This window comes from Momordica charantia, assembly GCF_013281855.1.
Source record: "Momordica charantia cultivar OHB3-1 chromosome 2 unlocalized genomic scaffold, Mcharantia_2.0 BLBB01000002.1, whole genome shotgun sequence".
NCBI classification, from domain to species: domain Eukaryota; kingdom Viridiplantae; phylum Streptophyta; class Magnoliopsida; order Cucurbitales; family Cucurbitaceae; genus Momordica; species Momordica charantia.
In genome coordinates this window covers 3114287-3138990 of record NW_028275160.1, presented here as the reverse complement: position 1 = coordinate 3138990, position 24704 = coordinate 3114287, and the positions used below count along the sequence as shown (strand labels likewise).

The following is a 24704-nucleotide window of genomic DNA, read 5'->3' as shown; positions in this document are numbered from 1 at the left end:
GGGATCAAATTGAAACCGTGATGAATGTTTTTTAATTAAGATTGTCAAACTAAAATATAAAGATAAAATGGATACTTACAAAATCGTGGGGTGAAATATATACAAACACGGAAATTGGAGTTGTTAAATTACAAGTCTCACAGCTTCCACAAGGAACAGAAACTGAGAAAAGTCTCTTCTCATAGAAGAAAGTCTCCCCGATTTCTCATTTTCTTATTCTTTTTTCTTCTCATCACAGTCGGTGGGAAGCAGAAGACTCGACTGTATCGCCCATGTTTCTCACTCGAGAAGGGATGGCATTTCCTCTGGGTGTGCCAATTGCCATTTTTCTGTTACAGGTGAGCTCTTTTTTACTTCCTTTGCTTTTCAGATGCTTTTTCGCTCTTGAATTAGACTTCCATCAGCTCGTGGGCATGTTATGATTTACGTTCAAAGGGACAAAAAATTTCAAATTCTATATCCCCATGTTCTGATGAGTTTCCATCAATATGGGTGCGCTTGTTTTCGGCTTAATTATCATTGGCTCACACAAATTTGACTTGGAACTCCAAAATAGTATACTGGAGTGTGTGTTTTAATGGGGGAATCGGAGGCCATGTGCGCTTGGCGATTCAAAACAATTGATTATATTCTCTTTTAGTTACGGGGCATATTAGGTGGTGATACTTCAGCTGGTTGGTGTATGTGTGTGTGTTTCAAGTCGTTAAGGTGGATAAATTTTTTTTTTTTGTTGGTGTAGATGATCTTCTTTGTATCTATGCTGATAGGAGGGGAGACTTATTTATCTGATCCCGTGCGTAACGTTTTCACTTCCGGGTAAGACCGATCATATTTCATGTCAATACTGTATTCTCGTAACCCGTGGCTATCGTTTTCTTTTTGTTAATTTTTTCTTCTTCTTTATGATATTTCCTGTTTCTGAGATCCATGGTGCTCCAGTTTAGTTGATGTCTATTGTGGATACTAATTTCCCAGCGACAGAGTTGGAATTTTGTTCGAGAAGTAGTAGATTCTACAGTTTTATGGTCAAGTTCTGATCCACTATTGGATATGGCAACTGTGACATCATATTCACTCAAACTTGGCTGTTAGCTACAAAGAATTACATTTGTTTTACTTTTTTTTTTTTATCAGTAATGTGTTGGATTCATTTTTTTTTAATGTAATCTCTTACTTATTTTTGTATAACTTTTTATCAGTGAATGTTACTCTCGACATGCTTTGCTCTCAATTAATTCATTAATTGTCATCCATTGTTATTTGATGGTTGACTTTCTAACATTGATAATTACTTTTATCCGTTTGAATCTAGGAGTTCAGAGTTATTAGTATGGGATGAAATTGACTTTATCAAATGGCACCTGTTTCTGTCAGGGAGAGACATTCAACAGAGTACTGTGCTATGTATGATATATGTGGAGCACGAGGTGATGGGAAAGTTCTGAACTGCCCCTATGGTTCCCCATCTGTGAAGGTCTTTATCTTTCAGCTAATTTTAGGATACCCGTGCATAAGTGTTTTTAAATGACCCTTGTATACTATGCTCTGCAGCCTGATGAGCTGTTCTCAGAAAAAATTCAAAGCCTGTGTCCTACAATAAGTGGAAACGTTTGTTGTACTGAGGCTCAATTTGACACATTACGGTCACAGGTTCAACAAGTAGGGCTCATCTCCCATCTTTGAACATTTGGTGATACATTGCTATCTTTAATGATTAATTGTTAATGGAATTGAGATTTAGAAATTGCACGTACAGATCTAAAAAAGGAGTGGTGGAATTGTTTATTTTTTAGTGTTGTTAACTGTTTTTGTATGATCATCTCCTGTTCCTTAATAGTTTAGGGGCATGGGACAATATATGAATATGATACTATCTTCAAGCTTTTCTTAATTGTCTGTTTCTCTGAATGAACTGTATCTTGTCATGTTGTACAAGGTTATCTACAGCATTCTAGCTGCTTTGTGGCTTGTAGATGCTCGCCACCTGATTTAGAGTTTGCTAAGTGCATGACTTATGTTTTTGTTCATCTCTACGTTCCACAAACACAATTGTTTTTATTTACTGCAGGCTATTCCACTATTTGTGGGCTGTCCAGCATGCTTGAGGAATTTCCTAAATCTTTTTTGTGAGCTTTCGTGCTCTCCAAGACAGAGTCTATTTATCAACGTGACGTCCATTTCTGAGGTAAAGCGTTATAGTTAGCTTTTACTTTTGTGTCTGCTAGCTATTCTTCAATAGGATTATTTAAAGCTGATGGGACAAAAATTATAAAAAAAGAGCATCCATGAGTTAATGTTTTTCATGGTTAGATGGGTTTCTATTTGCTTAACAGTTTCACTTTTATACTCTTGCGTTATCGTTATGAAAACTCAAAAGTCAGTCATAAACCACAAAATTTTAGCTTCAGGATTATGTATCACTGGTTAAGATATTACCAGCTGCTTTTCCCTTGGAATTATGATATAATTAGCATAACAAGGGAATTAACTCTCTTCACAAATTACGAAAATGCATAGGTTGGTGGAAATATGACTGTGGATGGCATTGACTACTACGTAACTGAGAAGTTTGGAAAAGGGCTTTATGATTCCTGCAAGGATGTTAAATTTGGCACCATGAATACACGTGCCATAGACTTTGTTGGTGGCGGTGCTAAAAGTTTTGAAGGTAATATTTCATGAGCCGAGATCATCACTACGACACTACCATAAAGTGCATGCATTTATATTGATGCGACAGTTATCTGTATAATCAATCACTCTTATATTCTGTCTTATACCTCCCTTCATCTTTTTTTTTTCCTGTCTGACAATGAAGTCTTTATTAATATTCTTTATACATTTTTTTTGTTAGAACTTTTTGCATTTCTTGGCAAAAAAGCAGCCCCTGGCTTTCCTGGATCACCTTATACCATAAATTTTAAGTTGAATACTCCAAAGTCATCTCCAATGGAGCTTATGAATGTGTCTGTTTATTCATGCGGTGACACTTCACTGGGCTGCTCCTGTGGTGATTGCCCTTTATCTCCTGTGTGCTCTAGCTTAGAACCTCCTTCTCCACCAAAAAGCAATGCCTGCTCCATCAGAATTTGGTTTCTTGAGGTTGGGTGAAAATTTTGATATCCTACCTTATTGAAACTTTATGTTCATATATTCATTAATTGATTGGACAATAACAGTCAAACACATGGGCATTAAAAATTATTGCAGCTTTTGGAACTTTAGAATGGACAGCTAGAGTACCATTTAAATAATTTTTGTGTTGTGTATACCTTTAACTTAGCATACTGATATAAACTTCATGCACTGTCACGTTGACTCTTGCAGAGCAGTTGCATTGACTTTTCAATCACAATAATTTATATTATATTTATTTCCGCATTCCTCGGATGGGCCTTGTTTCATCCTGCAAGAGAGAGGAGATTTTCAGCTAGGGAGGAGCCCTTATTAAACATTGGAGACGGTCACGAGATCAGTTCTGTTAACTTAGAAGAGAATGAGTATAGTGCAACAAAGGTAGGTTTGGATGTCGTATTTAAGTTTTCTTTATTCTTGATTTCCAATTTCACCTTAGGCATTAGATTTTATTTGTGGTTGCCCATTTAAAATTTTATGATGTCTAATCTTTCTCAAGAATGGCATTTTCTTTTCCAAAACATCTTGTGCACTTTATCTTTCATACTGATGCTGAGAATCTTGACCAAATCTACTCTCGGCTGTTCTGACACCAGACAGATCCTTATTCCTATATCTGAAGGTTACAGTGTTCTTTAGGGTCAGTCTTACAAATCATTTGATCATAGCCTAGCCTAGTACAATTTGGATATGTATACGATTGAGGTGTTTTTAGTTTGAATGGTTACATTTCAATTTTTTTGACATATATTCATTAAAACAGGCTAGGCTATGATCTGTCTGGTGTCAGTTTCTTCACAGCTTGTGAACTTTTTGTTGCAGTTTCTTCACAGGATGGTTGTTCATAGTTTTTGCTCTGGTTTTTTTCACGTGTGAAAAGTTCCGTTGCGAATGTTTATGTTGTACTTTGCTCTCTCATTTTTTTTCCCTCAAATCTTCAGGAGCATGGGGCGCAGCTTACATTGAGGAATGGTATTCAGCTTTCCACTATCCAAGGATACATTTCTAACTTTTATAGGTGAATGTCTTGTCCTTTGCTAAACGGTGAAGCATAAGCTATTTGACTAATCAACTCTTTTATATACAATCTTGTGTTTGTAGGAACTATGGAGCTTGGGTTGCTCGGAATCCTATCCTAGTGCTGTTTTCCTCTTTATCAATTGTTCTGATTCTTTGTGTGGGTCTGGTTCGTTTTAAAGTTGAAACTCAGCCGGAGAAGGTAACATATTTTTCTTGCACATTGGTAGATGATGTAGAAGTATCTAACTTTGGGTCTTTACTAAATTAATTTGTTTGAATTTGTGTGAGCAAAGAACTATTTCTTTTCAGTTTGCAGTATTCCATTATGGTCTCATTATGGTTGCAATTACCAATCCCAATTTCTTCATCTTTGGTTCTGTTTTATACAGCTATATTTTTTTATCATTTAAATTTGTCAAAGTACTGAAAACCACGCTAGGGACTTCATCTACAAAGGAATTTGTCTTTGACTATGGTAGCCATCTTGTCAACTGGAAGTGGACTTCTCTTCCGCCTCCTCTTGGTGGCCTAGGCATAGTTGCTTTTTAAGAAGAGGAACAATGCCCTCCTTCTAGAATGATTATGGAGGTTTATTCATGAGGATCAAGCTCAAACTAAGACTCCCCTATGAAATACATTATCACAAGAAAAATTGCTATCTAGTGCCCTATTTCCTTTTCTCTTCCTTTGAGTGTTTATGTGTGTGCTTGTGTAATGTAGCATTCTAAAATTGAGGTGATTTAACTGATTTGAGGTTGCAGTTATGGGTAGGTCATGGGAGTAAAGCAGCAGCAGAGAAGCAGTTCTTCGACAGCCAGCTTGCACCCTTCTACAGAATTGAACAGGTGACAGTGGTGTTTATTTTTCTAGTTTTTCTACCTCTTAAATGTTAAACCATTTCATGTCTGCTGATGTATATCTACCTAAGAAAAAAGGAAAATGGGAAAGGCCCCCATGGGACAACTCGGTTGGCAAGGGCTTGAAGTATCTTGGTCATCCTGGCTTAGAAGTCTCAAGTTCGTATCTTTTGGCGAGCTTAATATCAAAAATCCTTGATGTCTCTCGGATCCGGGCTTTGGGGCGGGCGTGGATGTCTCTGGTACAGGGGAGCAAAGGTTTGAATCTCAGTTATTAAAAAAAAAAAAGAAACGAAAAGTAAACTCAAGTATGTTATAAAGAGACATCAGATATAATTTTGTATAAGACTGAACATAATCAGAGGAGGTGGTACATGTGACAAGGAAGAGCGATTAGAATTTCTATCAAGTGGAGACAAGATTTTCTTTGATCAGAATCGTAGCATGAGTATAATGACAGCATTTGAAATTAAGCTTCTGTGAGGGTATGGTCTTTCCATGGGGGATGTTGCAGGCAAGGATGCAGAGGTATGAATATAAAATGCTCTGTCTTGGACGTGATAGAGGGTGGGGTGAAACTAGTTCTTTTCAAGGATCAACAGGTTTTTGTGATATTCTTGTAAGTGTTGACATGGAAAAGTTGGAAATTCTTCACTAGAAGAGGAAGTTCTGAACGCTTCCTACTTTATTGATTTGTTATCTGCTTCAATATGGTTGTGGATTTTTGTGATTATGGTCACATTTCTTTTCCAATCTGTCTCTCTATCTTTCTCTCAAGTTACAGTTTAAGTTCTGTATTATCCCACTAATGATTTAATAACTAATGGCAATATGTGTGGTGTGCGCATATGTTTCAGATGATAATAGCGACCAAGCCTGAAGAAAGGCATGGCAGGGCACCACGTATAGTTACAGAGGATAATATTCTATTACTCTTTGATATACAGGATAAGGTCTTTTGAGCACTTGATGCTTCTTCTAACTATTTGTCTTGTTTTCTCACTTAGTCTGAGTTCAATTCTGAGTTCTCTACGAACTTTTTTCATGCTACAATTTCAATAGGTCAATGAACTTGTTGCGAATTATTCTGGCTCACTCGTATCCCTTAATGATATATGCTTGAAGCCACTTGGTGAGGATTGTGCCACACAAAGTATTCTACAGGTTTCATGCTATTTCAATTCTCTTCTAATTGGATAAAGCTTCTATCACTTTTCTTAAAGATATGGTGCAATGAGATTGACTGTCCATTGACTTTTTCACACATCTTTTTCCTTTCCGTCTTCATTTTGGAAGCAAATGTTTTCTTTTTAGCATACACAGTTTGTAAAATATATTCAAGTTTTCTTTTTTTCTTTTCACATGTTTATTGAAGAATAAGAATCCTTACTATCTTATTTTATTTTATGATTTAAATTTGTTTTAGGGTACATGCAAATCTAGCATAATTTAGATAGAATATTCAAAATAGTAGCTAAAAAAATAATTACATTTACAAATGTAGCAAAAATCAGAACACACGTAATTAATGATTATTTTATGCTTGTCTTTTTACTATTTACTATTTCGAGGGTTTGTATCTTTGAACATTTGGTTCCTTTTAATATCTTCAATGAAAATTAGTATCTTGTTCAAAAAAGTAGGTTAGTCTATAATTATAATTAATTAATATCTAGGTTAATTACTAACTTATGCAAATCAGTCACTGTCATACAAAATAAAAGCATAAAACTATATTGACTGCCCTTATTAAAGCTAATAAATGATTAATAAGTTCAAAATATTTCGCATTTATTTTTTTAAAAATGCTATAATTATAATTACTTTTATAAAATACACGTTTACTAATATTTTAGAAAATAAAGTGCCCATTCAAATTCCCTTTGTTTTACAGTACTTCAAGATGGACCCTGAAAATTATGACGACTATGGAGGAGTACAACATGCTGAGTATTGCTTCCAGGTGAAATTATCGAAATCTCAGTTCTCATCTTTCTTAGTTTAACTTGGGATTTTTTGTTTACGCTTTTTAATTGTAAATTGTAATCATATTAACTTTGAGCCCTGTATCATCTTGTCTTCAGCATTATGCTTCCACAGAGACATGTTTCAGTGCTTTCAAGGCCCCGCTTGATCCCAGCACATCCTTGGGTGGATTTTCTGGGAACAATTATTCTGAGGTTGTATTTTCCCCCTTACTTGTAGATGTTTTTACAACTTTTCCTAATATTTTCTTGATTCTGTAATTTCAGGCCTCTGCATTTGTTGTCACATATCCTGTTAATAACGCAATTGATGCAGTTGGCAATGAGAATGGGAAAGCAGTAGCGTGGGAAAAAGCTTTTGTCAAGTTAGTTAAGGTTTGAGCAGTTTGCTTGTTTAGTTTTGTAGATGCTTTGATATGAATGCTTCACGAGTATTCCTGATTGAGGCATCACCTCATATTTTTTACTCCTGTGAAATGTTGTAGTCATACTATTGCTATTGCACTCCAAGGGGGTAAGGCCGTTCTGTTCTTGGATTTCCATGCTGTGTTCTTTTGGGATTTATAGTGCAAATACAATAAAAATAAGTTTTTATAATGGAATAATATATATATATATATATATATATATATATATTTCTTTATCAACAAATATAGTATCATGAAGAATAGGATAATGAATATTTAAATTAGAGCTTTTATAAGGGATTGTTGGAAGGAATGAGGGCTTATAGAATATTATTTTTTAATTTCTATTAAAAAATAAAAAAATATTTAGGTATGTGCTGGCTGCCTTGCTGGCCTTTTCTTTGAACCAGGCTAGACATATTTTTTAGATCACTGGTCTGATGCTTGTTCGTGTCTGAACATTTCCAGTTGCCATATTTTATTGTTAGCATATGATATCATTTGCAGGCGTAATAAATTTTTAAAGGGTATTGTAAATTTCCAATGCGAGAGCTACTACCAAATATACAATATAATATCTATGAACTTCTTTGGATATGCTATTTCAGAGGAGTGAAGGGGGTGTGGAATTCCCGGCAATATAAAAGGGAGAAGTTTTCCTCCATGGATCATATTCCTTTGTAGATATTATTTTGTATATTTGGGATTAGCTATTATCTTTTCATTTTATATTTGCCGCACGTCTCTTATTTCTTAAAGGCTATGATATTCTCCTTCTCTTTGGCAGCTGTAAATATATATTAGCCTTTTTTAACTGTTAACAATAATTTTACGTTAGCTCATTTGCAGTTTTAATTCAATGAATGAGAGAGTATATTTCTTCAAAGACTTAAAGGGGAGAAATTTGGGGAGGGTATTAGAGCGTTGTAACGATATGCAAAAGTGAACAACAATCATGAAGGAGCTTCCAATTTTTCCAAGTTTTTTTTTCCTTAAAAAAATAAATACCTTCTAACTAAGAGAGCTGATTACAAAATAGGTGAAAAGGAATCTCGTCCTTAAATCATGGAAGAAGATGGGTTAAAACGTAGTTTTTATCCCTAAAATTTATCCAGTTTTTACTTCCGTTCTTAAAATTTTGAAATTTTCATTTTGGTCATTGAATTATTGTCCACTTTCTATATTGGTTTTGGGAATAATTGAATGAACATTGCTCCAACTTACATTGACAGGAGGAGCTGCTGCCACTAGTGCAGTCCAGGAATCTTACTCTTTCTTTTTCGTCAGAGAGCTCAATTGAGGAAGAACTGAAAAGAGAAAGCACTGCAGATGTCCTGACAATTGTTGTAAGTCAATGAAGAGTGATTTCTTTTTTTTGTTAATTTAAGGCAAAATATAATTCAAACAATACAGTTTTGTCGTAGGTGTCAGTCAATTTATCGACCTTTTGTACTTGATTATAAGCATTTATTTAACTGCATCACGTTATTTACTTTATGCCGTTGATCTCTAACATTTATCAGGTAAGCTACCTTGTTATGTTTGTCTACATATCAGTGGCTTTGGGAGATTCAAGTATTTCTTCTTCTTTCTACCTGTCCTCTAAGGTGGGTGTTGTACTTATGTTGGTTATTTTGTACCCTTAAATTATGGCTGACTTGTGGTTTAATTTATTTATGCTACTTGCCTCTTATTTATGGAGCCTGGTAATTAACTGGTCATTATTCTACATCATTAAGAATTACCAGCATCGTTGCCTCTAAGGGGCAACAGTGATAAGAGCTTGAGATGTTTAAGAGAGGTCTCCCAAGGAGAGGTGCGTTATAAAGTATAAACACAGCAATTCAAACATTTATAAAAGAACAATATGAAAAATTAAATGATAGCCCATGATGACTACCTACCATAAAATTAGTAATTCTTATGCGTTTCCCGGCACCAAATGTTGTAGGATCAGACAGTTGTCCTACGAGATTAGTCAAGGTGCGCGTAAACTGGCCCGGAAACTCACAGATATAAAATAAATAAATAAATAAATGATAGTCGAATATAAAAACAAATAAGATTCTGAGAGGAGGGGTCAAGATAATATAAGAATAAAAACAATTAAAAACCCCCCTTATGGAAGAAACTAAAGAATAAGGGAGAAGGAAGAATCAAAAGCACAATTTTGTCCTTGATCATTAATCATTGTCTTTTCCACATTCCATTCTCTGCTCATGTTGAAAACAAGGTCAGAAAAAGATTGTTTTTGGATGGGCTGTGGACTAAATTCTTCTCCCCACCTTACCTCTTGCCATTTCTACTCTATATGCTATACTTAGCTTACATTTATGAATTCAATGCATACTTTCTAATCAATGATTGATTGGCTCTATAATTGGATGAGCCTGTTAACTTTTATATACCTTCTTGACTTTGAAATTACTGCTATATTAAAAATTTATTTTATAATTTTGAGTTTATTTTAAAAAATATATAACTATAAAATGTTTTATTAATCTAAAAGATTATTTATTGAAATTTTTGTAGATTTGATTTTCATGAGGTTATTAATTATTATTTAAAAAATAAAGGTTTCTTTGGGTTTAGAAATGTTATGATTAATATGAAAGAAAATTAAAAATTTTGTCTCTTTAAGCCCGTTGGTATAAGGTATAAATAATCATTGTTTAAGTTAAACTTCCAAACTATTTGATGTGATTTGTCTTCCCATTCATATTTTCGTAGCCTGTCCTTTTATTTTATAGGAAGCACGATCTCATTTCTTCATGTTACAGATATTCGTCGATCTTAATCCCAAGACCCACTGCATGCTGCTGTTTTATTTGATTGTGCTTTCTCATCTCATGCCAAGCTTTCAATTTAAAATTTTCAGGTTTTGCTTGGCCTTTCAGGAGTTATTCTTGTCGTGCTCTCTGTTCTAGGATCTGTTGGATTTTTCAGTGCCATTGGAGTAAAATCAACATTAATAATTATGGAGGTTATTCCATTCTTGGTCTTGGCGGTAGGTAACTGTGATGCTTTGAAGTTTATATTTTTCTGTTGATTCTCTTAATATCAGTCTGTTATTACATAAAATGGCCAAAAAGTGCTGTTATAACCATTTTGTTGTTCTTTTGAGTTTCCCATTGTCAGAAAGATGGAATAATGGTGTCCTGTATTTGAGATTAAGGTCATTGGTTCTAATGAATGTGGAGTATGCATGAAGTAGGCAAATCCTGTTATATCATATATGAACTATTTGAATATCTCATCTCTAAACACTCTCTTAGGATTCCTACAAACAAATCTTGCAAAAAGAGTACAATAAGTTTCCATTCTTAGGCATCTAAATAATCACACGTCCAAGGATGCCAGGCATTTGGATTTCTCGTAAGTTAATGGCCCATTTAGAGATTTCTTGAATTTTTTGTTAGTACCAGCAGAAGGGAGCAAATCTTCGTTCGAAAGCTTCTAAATTCAAAGCCTTTCAATAGTGTGTTCTCTCTGGCTTATTTGCAAATTATTCTCATAGTATGATTTGTTCAAATTGGGAGGTTTTGTAACTCCCCTTTAGTTTTATGTTCTTGATTTGATATTGTTTTGTTTGTTTTTTGTTGAGTATGATTTGTTCAAATTGGGAGGTTTGTAACTTCCCTTTAGTTTTATGTTCTTGTATTTGATATTGTTTTGTTTGTTTTTTGTTTTTACTCCCTCGGGAGTTCGTATCTTTTAAATATTTTTGTTACTATTCATTTATCAATAAATAAAAAGTTCGTATCTTGTTTAAAAAAAAAAGTACGCCATACCCAATGCATGTTAATTTCACAAATTGGAAATGGATAGAGTACTTATGGTTTCTCCTTTCCACTGCAATTTTTTCCCCCAAATATTTGTTTATTAGTGGAAGTTATCATCTGACATATTCTCTCCTCGGTGCCTTAATCAGGTTGGGGTCGATAACATGTGTATACTAGTACATGCTGTGAAACGACAGCCATTTGAGTTGACTTTAGAAGAGCGCATAAGCAGTGCGCTGGTTGAAGTTGGTCCTTCCATTACACTGGCTAGTTTGTCAGAGATCTTGGCATTTGCAGTTGGAGCTTTTGTTCCCATGCCAGCCTGTCGTGTCTTTTCCATGTTTGCTGGTGAGAAATTTTTTTCCCATCTTACTTCATTGGCTAGAAATATTAGTTATCTTTGCCATTCTGGCTAACTGTCTTCTTTCTTTCTTCCTTTTATCCCTCTTTATTTAGCTTTGGCAGTGTTGCTAGACTTCATTCTTCAACTGTCGGCATTTGTGGCTCTTATAGTGTTTGATATTTTGAGAGCTGAGGATCACAGAGTCGACTGTTTTCCATGCATAAAAGTTACTCCACATTCTGATGAACCTAACCAAGGTTTTATGAAAACTTCTGAAATTGGATTATTCTAAAGTCTTCAGTGATATTTATGATCCATGGTTGCTTGTCTAAGTTAGATCTGCATTTCTTCCCACCTGTGAATCTTCTTAATTCTGATTAGACAATTGGAATAAATTCTAGGCTTCAATCAGGGGAAACCTGGGCTTCTTTCTTGGTACATGAAGGTATGTTTGTAGTTTGTGGCAGAAATCATATAATTGCAGAATATTCATCTTAAATTTTGAACAAATGAACTTGTGGTGCACTTCATGCTTTCCTTTGATCGAATATTTGATATTATTCTGCAATAGGTTTTGGAACAATGATACATTTTCACTTGTGATATTCCGTAATTTTTGAATTGTTATTGTGTTGTAGGATGTTCATGCACCCCTTCTTGGACTTTGGGGAGTTAAGATAGCTGTTATTGTCATCTTTGTTGGTTTTACTTTAGGAGGCATTGTAAGCTTCTCGTTTCCCATTAACTTTCCTAATGATTGACCATACAGTCACGTGACATTGGAATAGTTTTTGTAAAATCCTTGCATGCTCATGCAAGGAGACGTGACATTGGAATAGTTTTTGTAAAATCCATGCATGCTCATGCAAGGAGAGTAAATGAGCGTTTTTGCATTGGTTCATCTTCATCTATGTAAATTACTTGTGCCTTAATGCAATACCTTGCAAGATTTAACTGTTATTACATATCCACTATTACTCAAGTAGTTTGCATACTTTATTCAATCATTATAGGCGTTATCTACAAAGATTGAGGTTGGATTGGAACAAAAGATTGTCCTCCCACGAGATTCTTATCTTCAGGTTTGAGCTCAGAGTTTGGTTTTCTGAATTTTATGAGTAATTTTCTCTCATTGTATTTCTTGCTTGTTCCTTGCCATTTCATTTTTCTTCTTTTCTTATATCAGGATTATTTCGATGATCTCGCAGAATATCTACGAATTGGGCCTCCATTATATTTTGTTGTGAAGGATTATAATTATAGGTATCTGTCTATATTGTACTGCACCTTAACCGTGGGAATATTATTTCCCAATTTCAGTTTCTTTATTTATTTAATTGTTTTCAATTATTTATCTGTGTGTGTGTATTTATATTATATGCTTACCTGGGTTTATAAATTGAGTTAATTAACTATTTATTTAATTGTTTCAATTATTTATCTGTGTGTGTGTATTATATGCTTACCTAGGTTTATAAATTGAGTTAATTAACTATGTAATGAAATTTAGGGAACAAATGGAGAGGGCATAAATAGACACGTGCTGGCTATCCTAGAATTAGAAATAATTGGCTGTCTAAGAAACTGCGAGAGAGCATTTGGGGGAAGGGGAACAAGAAAGAAAAACTGTTACCTAAGTGAAAAATACTCTTACAGAATAACATTTGTTTTAACGTCACTGATATGTTACGTATTCATAAGAATCAATGCATTATTTGAAGCGACTAGAACTAATGTATAGCATTGTACTAATGAGACATTTGTCTTGCAGCTTTCTTCCACGGGAAATTTTCTCAACTCCTATCCCTGGCCTTGTTTACCAGACTATTTAGAAAACAGTTTTATCCTTTTGTTTTACTTGTGTATAAGAACTACGGGTAGCTTGTTAAGGCTAATCTGCTGTCTACTTGAAATCCTTATTCATGAGCTCTGAATTTCCATGGGAAGAACAACTTTAATTGTTCTAGAGATTTATCATCTGTAGAAACAAACTAATGAAAACAAGAGAAAATAACTCTTAAAAGATGGGCAACTGAACACGCTTCACTGAATGTTTGTTCTTATAAAACTGATATTGAAAGGAAGACAACTCCTAAATAGATCCTGAAAGTCGTAAAGCAAAATTTCTTTCTGATTTCATGTTATAGTAAACTTAGTTTTATTTCTCCGCATTCAAAAAATTTTGTCGAGTTGATGATTTACATTGAAATGCATATCAATCTGATGTTCAATAATGTCACTCAGCTCAGAATCTAGACAAACGAACCAGCTGTGCTCCATCAGCCAATGTGATTCGAACTCCCTGTTGAATGAGGTAAGCCAAATGTGTGGAGTAGATTACACTTTTGAATATTAGTTACACAAAGTTATTTATTTATAATTGCTCATAGTTCAGCTTTGATTGGCCAAAAAGATGGTGGAACAAGTTTGATATTTTTTAAGCCCAAAAATGGCAGATATTTGCATGTTGGGGTCAGGTAAAATATGTACACCATGTTTAGCCACGTGCATGCCTTGCACTAAGTACACTACAAACAGGAGTTCTTGTGTCTGTTATCTTGCTTGATGAAATGACATGCTTATTTCCTTTGTAAGATTACATTTATTTACCCTGTTACATGCTCCTTTTAGATATCAAGAGCGTCATTGACACCAGAACTGAACTACATTGCTAAACCAGCAGCCTCATGGCTAGATGATTTTCTTGTATGGTTATCACCAGATGCATTTGGTTGCTGCCGGAAGTTTACAAATGGTTCTTATTGCCCACCAGATGATCAGGTTGGAACTCCATATGTTGGTTTTCTTTCCTTGCTAATGCTTTATTTTACTGCTGATGGTTGCACTTTGTTCCGCAACTTGAGATTTTCTGCAACCTCCAACTATATATATTGACCTGATGCTGCATATAATTATTTTAAATGGCAAATAATTATTCTGCATGATTCTATATGCCCATCCTCTAACATAAGTTCTATTCAATACAATTGCCCAACCTGACACCAATTCATGACTACTAAAGTATGCCAATTTCTTTCTCCAGCCACCTTGCTGTTTTCCGGATGAAGGTTCCTGTGACTCAAGTGGAGGAGTGTGCAAAGATTGTACAACTGTAAAGTTCAATTTCTATTCCATAGTTTCCAATACTTTAAGGTGGCATTTCGTATGTGGTAAGATTAGATGCTTGAGAATAGGATGCCTATGTTTGGTAAGGTGGGAATAAAATTTCTTAACTGTTTAGATTTTTATTTATTTATGGTCTAAAACCATCTAATTATTTTTCATTTTTTTATTTTATTTATTTATAAATGAATTACTTAAAAAAAATTAGTGAACTTTATTGGTAATTTTCATAACATAATTCACTCTAAATTTAAAATAACTATTTCTAATTGAAAAGTTTAATAATTAAAATTAAGTAAATTTAACCAAGCAATTAGAACACGGGTTCCAATGCCAAATAGTATGGGTTTTTGAAACCCCATTACTGCATACCAAATACCCCTAAGATTGCTGCATATTGGTTTAAGTTGGACTGATGTAATCAGATAGCTTTTACAGTAATTAAGTCACATCTAACTGGATTAGTGCCGAAAGAAATGGACATGGGCTGATTTGTGTTTGTTTTCCAGTGCTTTCATTACTCAGATTTGGTTGCTGGCCGTCCAACTACAATACAATTTCAGGAGAAGCTTCCATGGTTCCTCAATTCTCTGCCATCTGCTGATTGTGCAAAGGGTGGTCATGGAGCTTATACCAATAGTGTGAATTTGAACGGTCATATCTTTTCCATTGTTTTTTTTTTTTTACTTTTTTTGGCTTTGATAGTTGTTTTGTGTGAGATTTTTGTCAGTTAATGAGTGCATTAAATCCTTGTTAGCTCTGTTTATGACACTAACTTATTTCAGGTTATGAAAGTGGTATCATAAAAGCATCTGAGTTTCGGACCTATCACACACCACTTAATAAACAAGTATGCCAATAGAATAGTGTTATTCATTGTTCTGAACTCCGTCCGCATCATTCTGTTGAAATCTTTGTCAACATTCTTTCAGGGTGACTATGTTAATGCACTGCGAGCTGCAAAGGAGTTTAGCTCAAAGATGTCTGATTCTTTGAAGGTTTGAATTGCATTTTGCTTTTAAAATTCCAATTGTCTTGGCTATTTAAGGTTTTCTGCATGCTTTTCTGTACTCGACCTCACAGCTGCATAATAAAATATGAAATAGATTCTGATCTATACCCAACTACAAGAAATACTCGATAACTAAAAATATACTTCTTTTTTCTGTATAAATTAAAGATTTTTTTAATATGAATGAACAAATCTGACAAAGGAAGCTGCACATAACTGAAAATGATAATACAGAAATACATGATAATAAGGAGATAAGAATATAAGAAACTCATACACAAATATGTAAATTAGAATTGAAAAAAGTTGACAGTGGTTAGGGGAAGTTTGAAGAGAAAATTTCAAGTTTATTATATGTCAAAGCGTTAACAAAGCAAAGTTAACGCAAAATTCAACTGAGACCTTAGAGGACTAAAATAAGAAAACCTTCCCATCAAGATTGAGAAAGAAAAACACGGAGATTACAAAAGAATTTTTTCTGATGGGAGCTCCAACATGAAAACATAAACCGTACACTGTTACAAAAGTATCTTTAGGAGGACTTTCGATCTTAAAGAATCCTTAAATTTCTCTCTTTCCAAATGTGGAAAGCTCTAGTTGCCGAATTCCAAAAGACTTCAGGTTTGTCTTTGGACCACCAAACCGTGGGGACTTCCAAACATCAAGCAATTGTCCATAAGTTCAGGTAGACACAAGGACGACCAAAAGGAGTACAAGATGAAAGACCATCCCGTAAATGCAAAAGAGCACTGTAGGAGAGATGTTCCAAGGATTCTCCATTAGAACTAAACAAGCAACAGATTGAGGGGGAGATGGCCCAAATTCAGACCTGACCGAAAGAAGTCCTTAGCACAAACTTTAAACCTCCTAACATTTTTGGTCGTGGCAGTAATCGTTAGAAAGGCCAACTTAGAAGAGAAAGACCTAGCAATATTGAGCACCCAAGAAATCTTATCTTTGCTTGAGCCTAAACAGACAACCTCCCGTCTTCTTTATTTAGGGAAATGACCATTGAGATACAATTCATATGACGAGATTTATTCTGTCCAACACTTCTTCACATGGTTTTCTGGAGTTGGATAATTCCTCAACACATGGAAGATCAGTGAGCTTGAATATGCAGTAATTTTCGGATTATGTTTTCCTTGGGGTAGTTACATAATAGAAAACTTTTTCAGGGCTATCCTTGTATTGATTTTGGTAACACTGATTGATTTGTTGAGGTTTTTTTTCCCTTCTATTTGATTTGGTTGCCATTATTCTATCATATCATGGAGGACTATTTCCCATTTTTATATTTAGTTACATTGATCAAATCATCAAGGAGAGACTTCTCGATGAAAATATAAATCTACATCACTGGCCTGTTAGATGGTTTAATGTGATGTAGACTAGGTGAATATCATGCCTGTAGTGAAGCATCACTTATGGAAGTGCTAAGTTGATCTTATTGAAGGGTTTTTTGGTTGCTGTATGTGGAAGCTCCTTGGTGGGTTTCCAGTATTATATTTTTTGCATGCTCTTGTGATTGACATATATTTGTATTAGCATGTGTCAATTATAACTTCTAAAACTACCTTGTTTGGTAGTTCTCAAGGAGTTCATTGGGTCAAGACACTTGCATCCAAAATGGTTATAATTTGTTAGATTTTTACAGTATTTCACATGAACAGCTGTAGAACTGAATTTGCTTGATCAAGATCCATATATGTTAATGACGGTTGGCTCTATTGCAGATGGATATCTTCCCATACTCGGTCTTCTATATATTCTTCGAGCAATATCTTGATATATGGAAGATAGCTTTGATTAACATTGCCGTAGCACTTGGTTAGTATTCAAGTAAACAGAGAACCAAAAAACATGGCTTTTCTTTGCGAAGTCTCATGAAATTTTACTGCTAGGAGAATTTGTTAATTGTTGTATTTGATTACTTTAATCATGTTTCAAGTGCATAGCAATTCAATAAATATTTGGTGTATCTGTATCTTTCTTAAACAAATTATTGTTATTTTTTTTATTATTGATAATATAGATGCCTGTGTTACTTGATTGGCTTTATTAGCATCTTAACTATCTTAGAATCTCATTGAGGATTTTCTTTGATAAAATTGCAGGGGCCGTATTTGTTGTCTCTCTGGTTATCACATCTTGGTATGTATCTCATTTTGTGTTTGGCTGACGTATAAGTACAACACATTCTTTTTTACAGCGTGAAAAAGTCCCTTCTTTGTTTGATCATGCCTTCATCTATTGACATCCAAATGCAGTTTGTGGAGTTCGGGAATCATTATACTTGTTTTGGCTATGATTATTATTGATCTCATGGTACCTCTTTCTTCTCTTGTTACATTACAATGACTATACTAATATTTCCTATTTGAGACGTCTAAAATTTGTTCTCCTTCTCTGTTTACTTTCTTTCACTTTCTCTTTCGGCCATTTATATATGCTTTTGAGTTTGTAAAGTCCAAGTTCCTGTCATAAACTGTTAATTTTTTTTTTCTTTTTCCATTTTGGCAGGGAATAATGGCAATTCTGAATATCCAACTAAATGCAGTCTCTGTTGTCAACTTACTAATGTCGATAGGAATTGCTGTTGAGTTTTGCGTTCATATAGTTCATGCCTTTTTGGTTAGTATCAACCCTAATTGCTTCATCAGGCTACTTAACTTCATAGTTTAGTTTACTAATTTGACTCATTCATTTCTTTACGTAAAGGTTTTGGGGCTTAAGTAATCGTTAACCCTTGGTGTGGTTTCTGGTGGAGTACCACCATTGTTTGTACATGTCATTTTTATTACCAGACCGTTGATTCATATGGTATTTCATGGGAAAAGCAACAGAGTCAATTAACTAGCACATTACTGGATGATGCACCTTGCATATTATTATCTTTTATTATTTTTTATTTTATGACTTAAGAACTTATTTTGGTCAAATGCTATCTTGTAGGTTAGCTCAGGTGATAGAAGCCAGCGAGCACGGGAGGCTTTGGGTACAATGGGGGCCTCCGTCTTCAGGTAGACATTGTATTTCGCTTTCCATATTTGGTATTAAAATACATTCAGTACTTGGTATCTGCACCTTGGGATCAAATTCAGTAAAAGATTGATTACTTCCGTGGTTGGAAGATTTAATTGTTAGAAGAAATAATTTCCTATAGTTTTTACTTTGTGCAAGTCACAAGTGTTATACTTGAATGAGATTTTCCTTGTACATGGCTACTAAACATTTTCTAGAAGAGGTGTATTTCCACTTCTGTGATCCTAGTTACTCATTGAGCAGTTTCTTCTGAGAAAAAAAATGATTGCTTCCATTTTAGTTTTAATGAGAGAGAAGGTATGTAAATTTCTCATGATCATGATTTATGAGACCACTTCTCTTTGGAAAGTTTTCAACTTTCTATCTTACTCCATTCCCCAGCATCCTATATGATGGGATTTTGCAGAAGTTAATGTTTACACTCGTTTTGCAGTGGGATTACTCTCACAAAGCTAGTTGGGGTCATCGTTCTTTGCTTCTCGAGATCAGAAATATTTGTGGTATCTGGTCCCTAATCCTTACTCTCTTAAAACGTTATGGTAGTCTCTTTTGGGAACATAAAAAAAATAAATTCTGGCTGTGGGTTCTGTAGGTCTACTACTTCCAAATGTATCTTGCATTGGTTATCATCGGTTTCCTCCATGGCCTTGTGTTTTTACCTGTAAGTTCAAAAGCTTACCGATTCTTATAACAACTGACTTCGCCCCTCAACCATCGAGGGATGATCGAGCCAAGCCATATATGTCTTATTTGTTCTCCCTTGCAGGTAATATTGAGTATGATTGGACCACCATCAAGATATCTGGTTAAAGACGATGCTCCTACGGAGACTGAGCTTCTTGTTTCATAAAGCATGAACTATTAATGAAATTCAAAAGTCTGTCATTATGACAAGTTATAATCTCACTTCACAGGATAATGTATATATTTACGTACAGAACTAATTTAGGAGTTTTTCATTTACAGAAGAATCGAGATAACAATTGTGGGGTTTGGAAATTGAACCATAACCTTAAGGGTGATAATAGTTGCCTTATCGCGTTATACACGAAGTGATACTTTATGTGCTGCGTGGTTGATAAGCGCCAAGGTTGCTCGGGTTTACAAAGCTAGAGGTCCTTCTAGGATCCTTGCAAACATTCACAAAAACGACTAACTTACCGAATGATTCCAACCAAGAGTAAGGTTAGAAGATGAATCACTCTTAGATCGGACTTAGAATCTACGATGGTCACTCCTAGATCCTAAGACGACTCACTCAGACTAATCCAATGAATCGGTTTAACATCAAACCTAAAGCAAGATTTGAAAGAAGCAACACCAAAAGTGTTAAGGAACAAAAGTTCTTGAATTTCAATATGTTTTTTTAATCTTCCAAAACAAGGTGATTACAAGCCTTTAAATAGGCCAAAGGGTCGTTCAACATGAGGAACACCAAAAGTCTTTCAAATCCTATTTAATGCAAATTGTAGAAAATAAGACATGCAAATTAAAACATGATTGCACATCAAACTAGACAACTAAATGTGAGTCCAAAAATGTAAAATTGCTTTAAATTGTCTTGGAAATCACATGTAGGAGGCGCTTTACGTTTGTATGAGATTTGACAAGCTTTGACATCACAAACTCCCAAGAGGTGCAATCTGCAAAGGCACCTGTTCACCAATCTGCACACTTTTTTTGTCCTCCGTGCCATCTCTCAAAATAGACAACTTTTCCCGTGCCATCTTTGCTCCATTCTCTTCTTGACTCATTAAATTAACATTGTAAAGAATTTTTGCCTCAGAAATCTTTGTCTCCTCGTGTGCATTAGCTAGCCTTTGAAGATGTATTATGAAAACCTCTTGAATCTTCTTTGCTTTGCTTCTTGTAATTGGTCCCCCGGGTACAGTCAATGGATCCGTGGTTGGATTTGCATCAGTGGTTACTTTGAGTTATCGTGGACATTTGAAGCATATGTTTATTGTAGTGTAAAATGGATTAAAAGTCAAATTTATAGATGGAAGAAAATTTGGTTGAAGTCCCTCCTTTCTCCATGTCGAGGCGGAGAGTTTTTCTCATGAAAGATTATTTGATATAGCTAGAACAATGTAATGGGTAGTTTTACAATGAAAGAGAAAAGAGAAACTAAAGAATGTGTTTAAAATAATGTAAATAAAATAAAAGGATTTAGAAGGTAGTTTTGAAAATAACTTTATAACAAAAAATGTGGTCTAAATATTAAATTTTAAAGTTGAGATATTTTTTTCTAATTAATGTAAAAAAAAAAGAGTAGATCTAGAGGGAATGAAGGAGGATTAACGAGCAAGGGAGGGACGAGGGAAGAGAGAATAAGAGAAGAAAAAGAACAGAAAAAAATGAATTAAGAAAAACTTTTAGCTATGCTAAGTATGATAATTTCTCATGATAAGATATAAACAATATGAATAGCTCCCACGTGGCAATTTTAGGATGACTTGCAATTTATATTTTATTCATAAGCATCTCAAACGGTTTAAGTTCTAAATGGTACTTTTTAATGCAATATACTAAAATTATATGATTTGAAAACTTAATTTTGTTTTATATTATTATTTCTTCTAAATTATAAAATGCGATCTGCCGTCCATATTGAATATATTTTTTAAATGGTACTTTTTAATGCAATATACTAAAATTATATGATTTGAAAACTTAATTTTGTTTTATATTATTAATTCTTCTAAATTCTAAAATGCGATCAGGCGTCCATATTGAATATATTTTTTATGAGCTTCAAACTTAGGATTGCGGCCGCATGGAAATATGAAATAAAGAGATAAATAAAGAGATAATATCTCTGAGGAGCTGTTTTAGAAATTTATTTACAAAAATATCTAAAATTTTCTAGTTTTATACTTAGATTTCTGCAAGTAGGATTTTATTTTAATATCGATTTTACGCTTGCATTTACATTTATTATAGTTATTTATTTTTTTAAATATAAAAGATTTAATTTGATAAATTATTATCATAATTCTTTAATTATTGTGGTCCCATACAAATTTTCAACACTTAATTCACTCGTTCAAAACTTTAATTCACTCATTCACATTCTCTTGATTTACCAATATTCTCGCTCTTTTTTAATTTCCCACTGTTTCCCTTATTCAACCGGTAAGGTGTTCACTAACCTCCCCTTTTTGAGCATTCTATAAAACATGATAGTAAGTATAACATATTGAATATAAAATATATCCAGTATAACATAGCTGTGAAATATTATGATTAAACTTTTTGAGATATAAAATTTATCCAAATATAATTTAAATCTCATTGTATTGCTCAACATAAAGGATGGTATCCCAAATGTTTAAGCCATCATAGTATATATCCGCATATATACAAGTTGAGTTATAAGATATATCCTAGTCAAATCAAAAATTGAAAACAACCGTCGAAGACTACTTGGGTATGGGAGGAAGATCGAAATGATTTAACAGTACAAAAAAAACAGAAATTTCAACCTTGTTCAAATCTGAAAGAGAAAGCTATTAGGAAAATATAATTAAGCAGGACTAAATTGTAACCTTCAACTTTACAAATTTTAAAAATTATTTAATATTTGAGGTGCATCCTAAAATCATGAGTACTCGTCCCTAAAATAAATATCAATGTAAAATCTAGTTTGGTTTTTTTTTAAAGAATTAATTATAGTTTAGTTTCAAACTCTATCTGTTCATTTTTTTACTCATACTTGTTATCTCAATTTACTTTTAAAATCATTAAAAAATCTATTTTAATTTTTGAACATGGCATAAAAAATCGTTCACACAGATTAAATATGTTACTCAACCGCACAATAAAATCTATCTCGAATAACTATGTGAGTAAAAAAAACGATAAACTTCAATTTAGCCAAATTCATTTGAGATTAATCAAATCAATCATATTGCAGCAAAAGAAAAAAAAAACATAAAATATCATCAAAATATTAAGAGACGTAGCTAATGAAATTTTTGCTATCTAATTTATTGATGAATGTATAAATCTATGAGGGTTCAACATCTTTTTCTTTTTTTCTCTCGCTTTAATTTGTACAACATCAACTTTCCATTCTATCATTTCTTTTCCTTTCCTTTCTTTTCTTTTCTTTTCTTTTCCGGGAAAGAACCAAATCAAAGAAAAAAAAAGAATTTAAAGACCCAATCTCAGATCCAAAACAATCCCTGAAAAATAGGAGGAGGTTTCTTCAACGTCTTCCATTGGAGGAGGCAGATTCAAGTCCAAATAATCCTTCCCCACCGAAGAATTTTGCTGTTCTTCATCTTCTTTCTCCCAATGCCGCCTCTTCATCACCTTCATACAAACTCTGCACTCGTTCGCCGTTTCCCCGTTCTCTTCGACGGCGTCGGAAAACTCGCCGCCGTCCGTCCTCCCGCCGGCGAAGCATCCCTTCACGTTCTTGTGGCTCGCTCTGTGTCCTCCTAGGGCCTGATGCGACCCGAACGATTTTTTGCATCTCGAGCACTCGAACCGGCTAAATGGCGGACCGGTCCGCTCCATGAACCGGCTCAACGCGTCCACTGCCGGTTCGGATTCCTGGTCAGTTTCGGTAACCGCTTCGGTTGTTCGATCGATCGCATTGGGGCCATTGGCGAGCATGATCAAACACGCCGCGATTTCGTGATCTTCCTCCGTCGCCGTCGCCGTTTCCGACGATCGCCGGAGATTCGGCGGCGGATTGATTCCTCGCCATTGACGCTCCGGATGGCACCGCATGTGGCCGAACAGAGCCTTCCACGACCAGAATTTCTTCCCGCACTCACTACAGGGCCGAGTAATCTTCGGCGCGCTCGGGTCCGGCTTCTTCCCGTACTTCGGCTTCGCAATGCCGCCGGAACTCGACGGCGCAAGAACGTGATCGCTCATTTTGATCAATTTGGTACGCTTCCGACGGCAATTTTGGGCGGCGACAGCGGAAGTGGAAGCAGCAGCGGCGGCGACAAAAGCAGAAGCAGGCCGAAAGACGTTGAAATGAAAGAGAGAATCGGAATCAGTGTCCATAACGAAGAGATTTCAGATTTCAGAAATTTGGTAACGGAGAATTTGAAGCGGAAGTAAAAGAGTATAATGATGGAGGAGGCCTGGTTTTTGTAGGCCGATTCAGTTACAGGAGAGAGAAATTCAGTTACAGGAGAGGGAAAGAGTGAGAGATTTGAATTGAAGCGGTTAATTTTTTTATAATTGTTTTTTGTTTTTGAAAAAAAATATTTGTAAAGTTAGTTATATAATGGGGAAGGGTGGTTTATATGTTCGCAAGTTTTATCTTCTTCATTATTTTAACTGATTTTCATCCTTAGGATTAAAAAAAAAACAAACTGATTTTCATCCTTATCTTCTTAGCTTCCCATGGTTTCTAATTAATTAATAGCAATCAAGACATTTTCCAGTTCTATTATTCAAAATTAATTGTTTGAATTTAATTAATAATTAAGGGGAAAAAACTCGAGAATCAACTATGTTATTTAGCTGGACACGAACACTTCACGATTTAGAACGAGAGGAGAGAAAAATAGATGAAGAGAAAGTATATTCTAACGTCTGCAACTTTAAAGTATATATTCATCGTGGAAGTCAACTTAGGCCCAATATGCATTGTCACCAATGCATAATAGTCATATGTCATCTCGAATGGCCAAGTCATGTAATAGGTCATATGTGACAAATTTTAGTTTTTACTCGGTACTTTTAACGTTTACCTTTTATTTAATTTTTTTTTCCTTTTATATCTATGAGTGTCCAAATTAAGTCAGCACGTGCACACCTTAAATAATCTCACAAAACATCGTTTGACTCTATTTTGTTTAGTTGTCAAATGAAGCTCGCAAAATATAAACACGAGGTAGGTGGTTACTAATGATCAAACCCGATAAAAATGGATGACCAACAAGCCAAGGCGGTTAGCGTTTACCCTTTATTTTGGCCCTTAATACTTTCTATCTTATAAAATGGGAACATAAATTTGAATAGGATT

General features: G+C 34.5%; 2 protein-coding genes across 2 annotated transcripts; one reads left to right on the top strand and one right to left on the bottom strand.

Annotated features, from left to right (window-relative positions):
* Nucleotides 1-130: 130 nt before the first annotated feature.
* Nucleotides 131-19753, top strand: LOC111011166 (Patched family protein). Its single transcript, XM_022284836.2, has 39 exons — nucleotides 131-338; nucleotides 740-816; nucleotides 1375-1474; nucleotides 1552-1659; nucleotides 2069-2185; nucleotides 2518-2668; nucleotides 2855-3102; nucleotides 3328-3516; nucleotides 4077-4153; nucleotides 4237-4354; nucleotides 4917-5000; nucleotides 5870-5965; nucleotides 6075-6176; nucleotides 6907-6975; nucleotides 7097-7192; nucleotides 7265-7372; nucleotides 8637-8750; nucleotides 8928-9011; nucleotides 10283-10411; nucleotides 11336-11534; nucleotides 11643-11786; nucleotides 11931-11974; nucleotides 12168-12251; nucleotides 12543-12611; nucleotides 12716-12792; nucleotides 13774-13843; nucleotides 14161-14310; nucleotides 14573-14641; nucleotides 15162-15306; nucleotides 15438-15502; nucleotides 15585-15650; nucleotides 17401-17494; nucleotides 17782-17818; nucleotides 17935-17992; nucleotides 18188-18298; nucleotides 18620-18687; nucleotides 19143-19209; nucleotides 19302-19370; nucleotides 19476-19753. The coding sequence occupies exons 1-39, from the start codon at nucleotides 273-275 to the stop codon at nucleotides 19557-19559; spliced, it is 3903 nt and encodes a 1300-aa protein (XP_022140528.1). The 5' UTR covers nucleotides 131-272; the 3' UTR covers nucleotides 19560-19753.
* Nucleotides 19754-22732: 2979 nt separating this feature from the next.
* Nucleotides 22733-24642, bottom strand: LOC111011168 (zinc finger protein ZAT3). The gene has a single exon (XM_022284838.2). The coding sequence runs from the start codon at nucleotides 23732-23734 to the stop codon at nucleotides 22865-22867; it is 870 nt and encodes a 289-aa protein (XP_022140530.1). The 5' UTR covers nucleotides 23735-24642; the 3' UTR covers nucleotides 22733-22864.
* Between the last annotated feature and the right edge of the window lie 62 nt (nucleotides 24643-24704).

What these genes read in the sequence shown, in the direction of transcription:
- LOC111011168 (XM_022284838.2), bottom strand. Translation starts at nt 23,734, where the DNA reads ATGGACACTGATTCCGATTCTCTCTTTCATTTCAACGTCTTTCGGCCT.
- LOC111011166 (XM_022284836.2), top strand. Translation starts at nt 273, where the DNA reads ATGTTTCTCACTCGAGAAGGGATGGCATTTCCTCTGGGTGTGCCAATT. An exon ending in CGTAACGTTTTCACTTCCGG is followed by an intron (nt 817 to 1,374) that starts GTAAGACCGATC and finishes TGTTTCTGTCAG; the next exon opens with GGAGAGACATTCAACAGAGT. An exon ending in CGGTGCTAAAAGTTTTGAAG is followed by an intron (nt 2,669 to 2,854) that starts GTAATATTTCAT and finishes TTTTTTTGTTAG; the next exon opens with AACTTTTTGCATTTCTTGGC.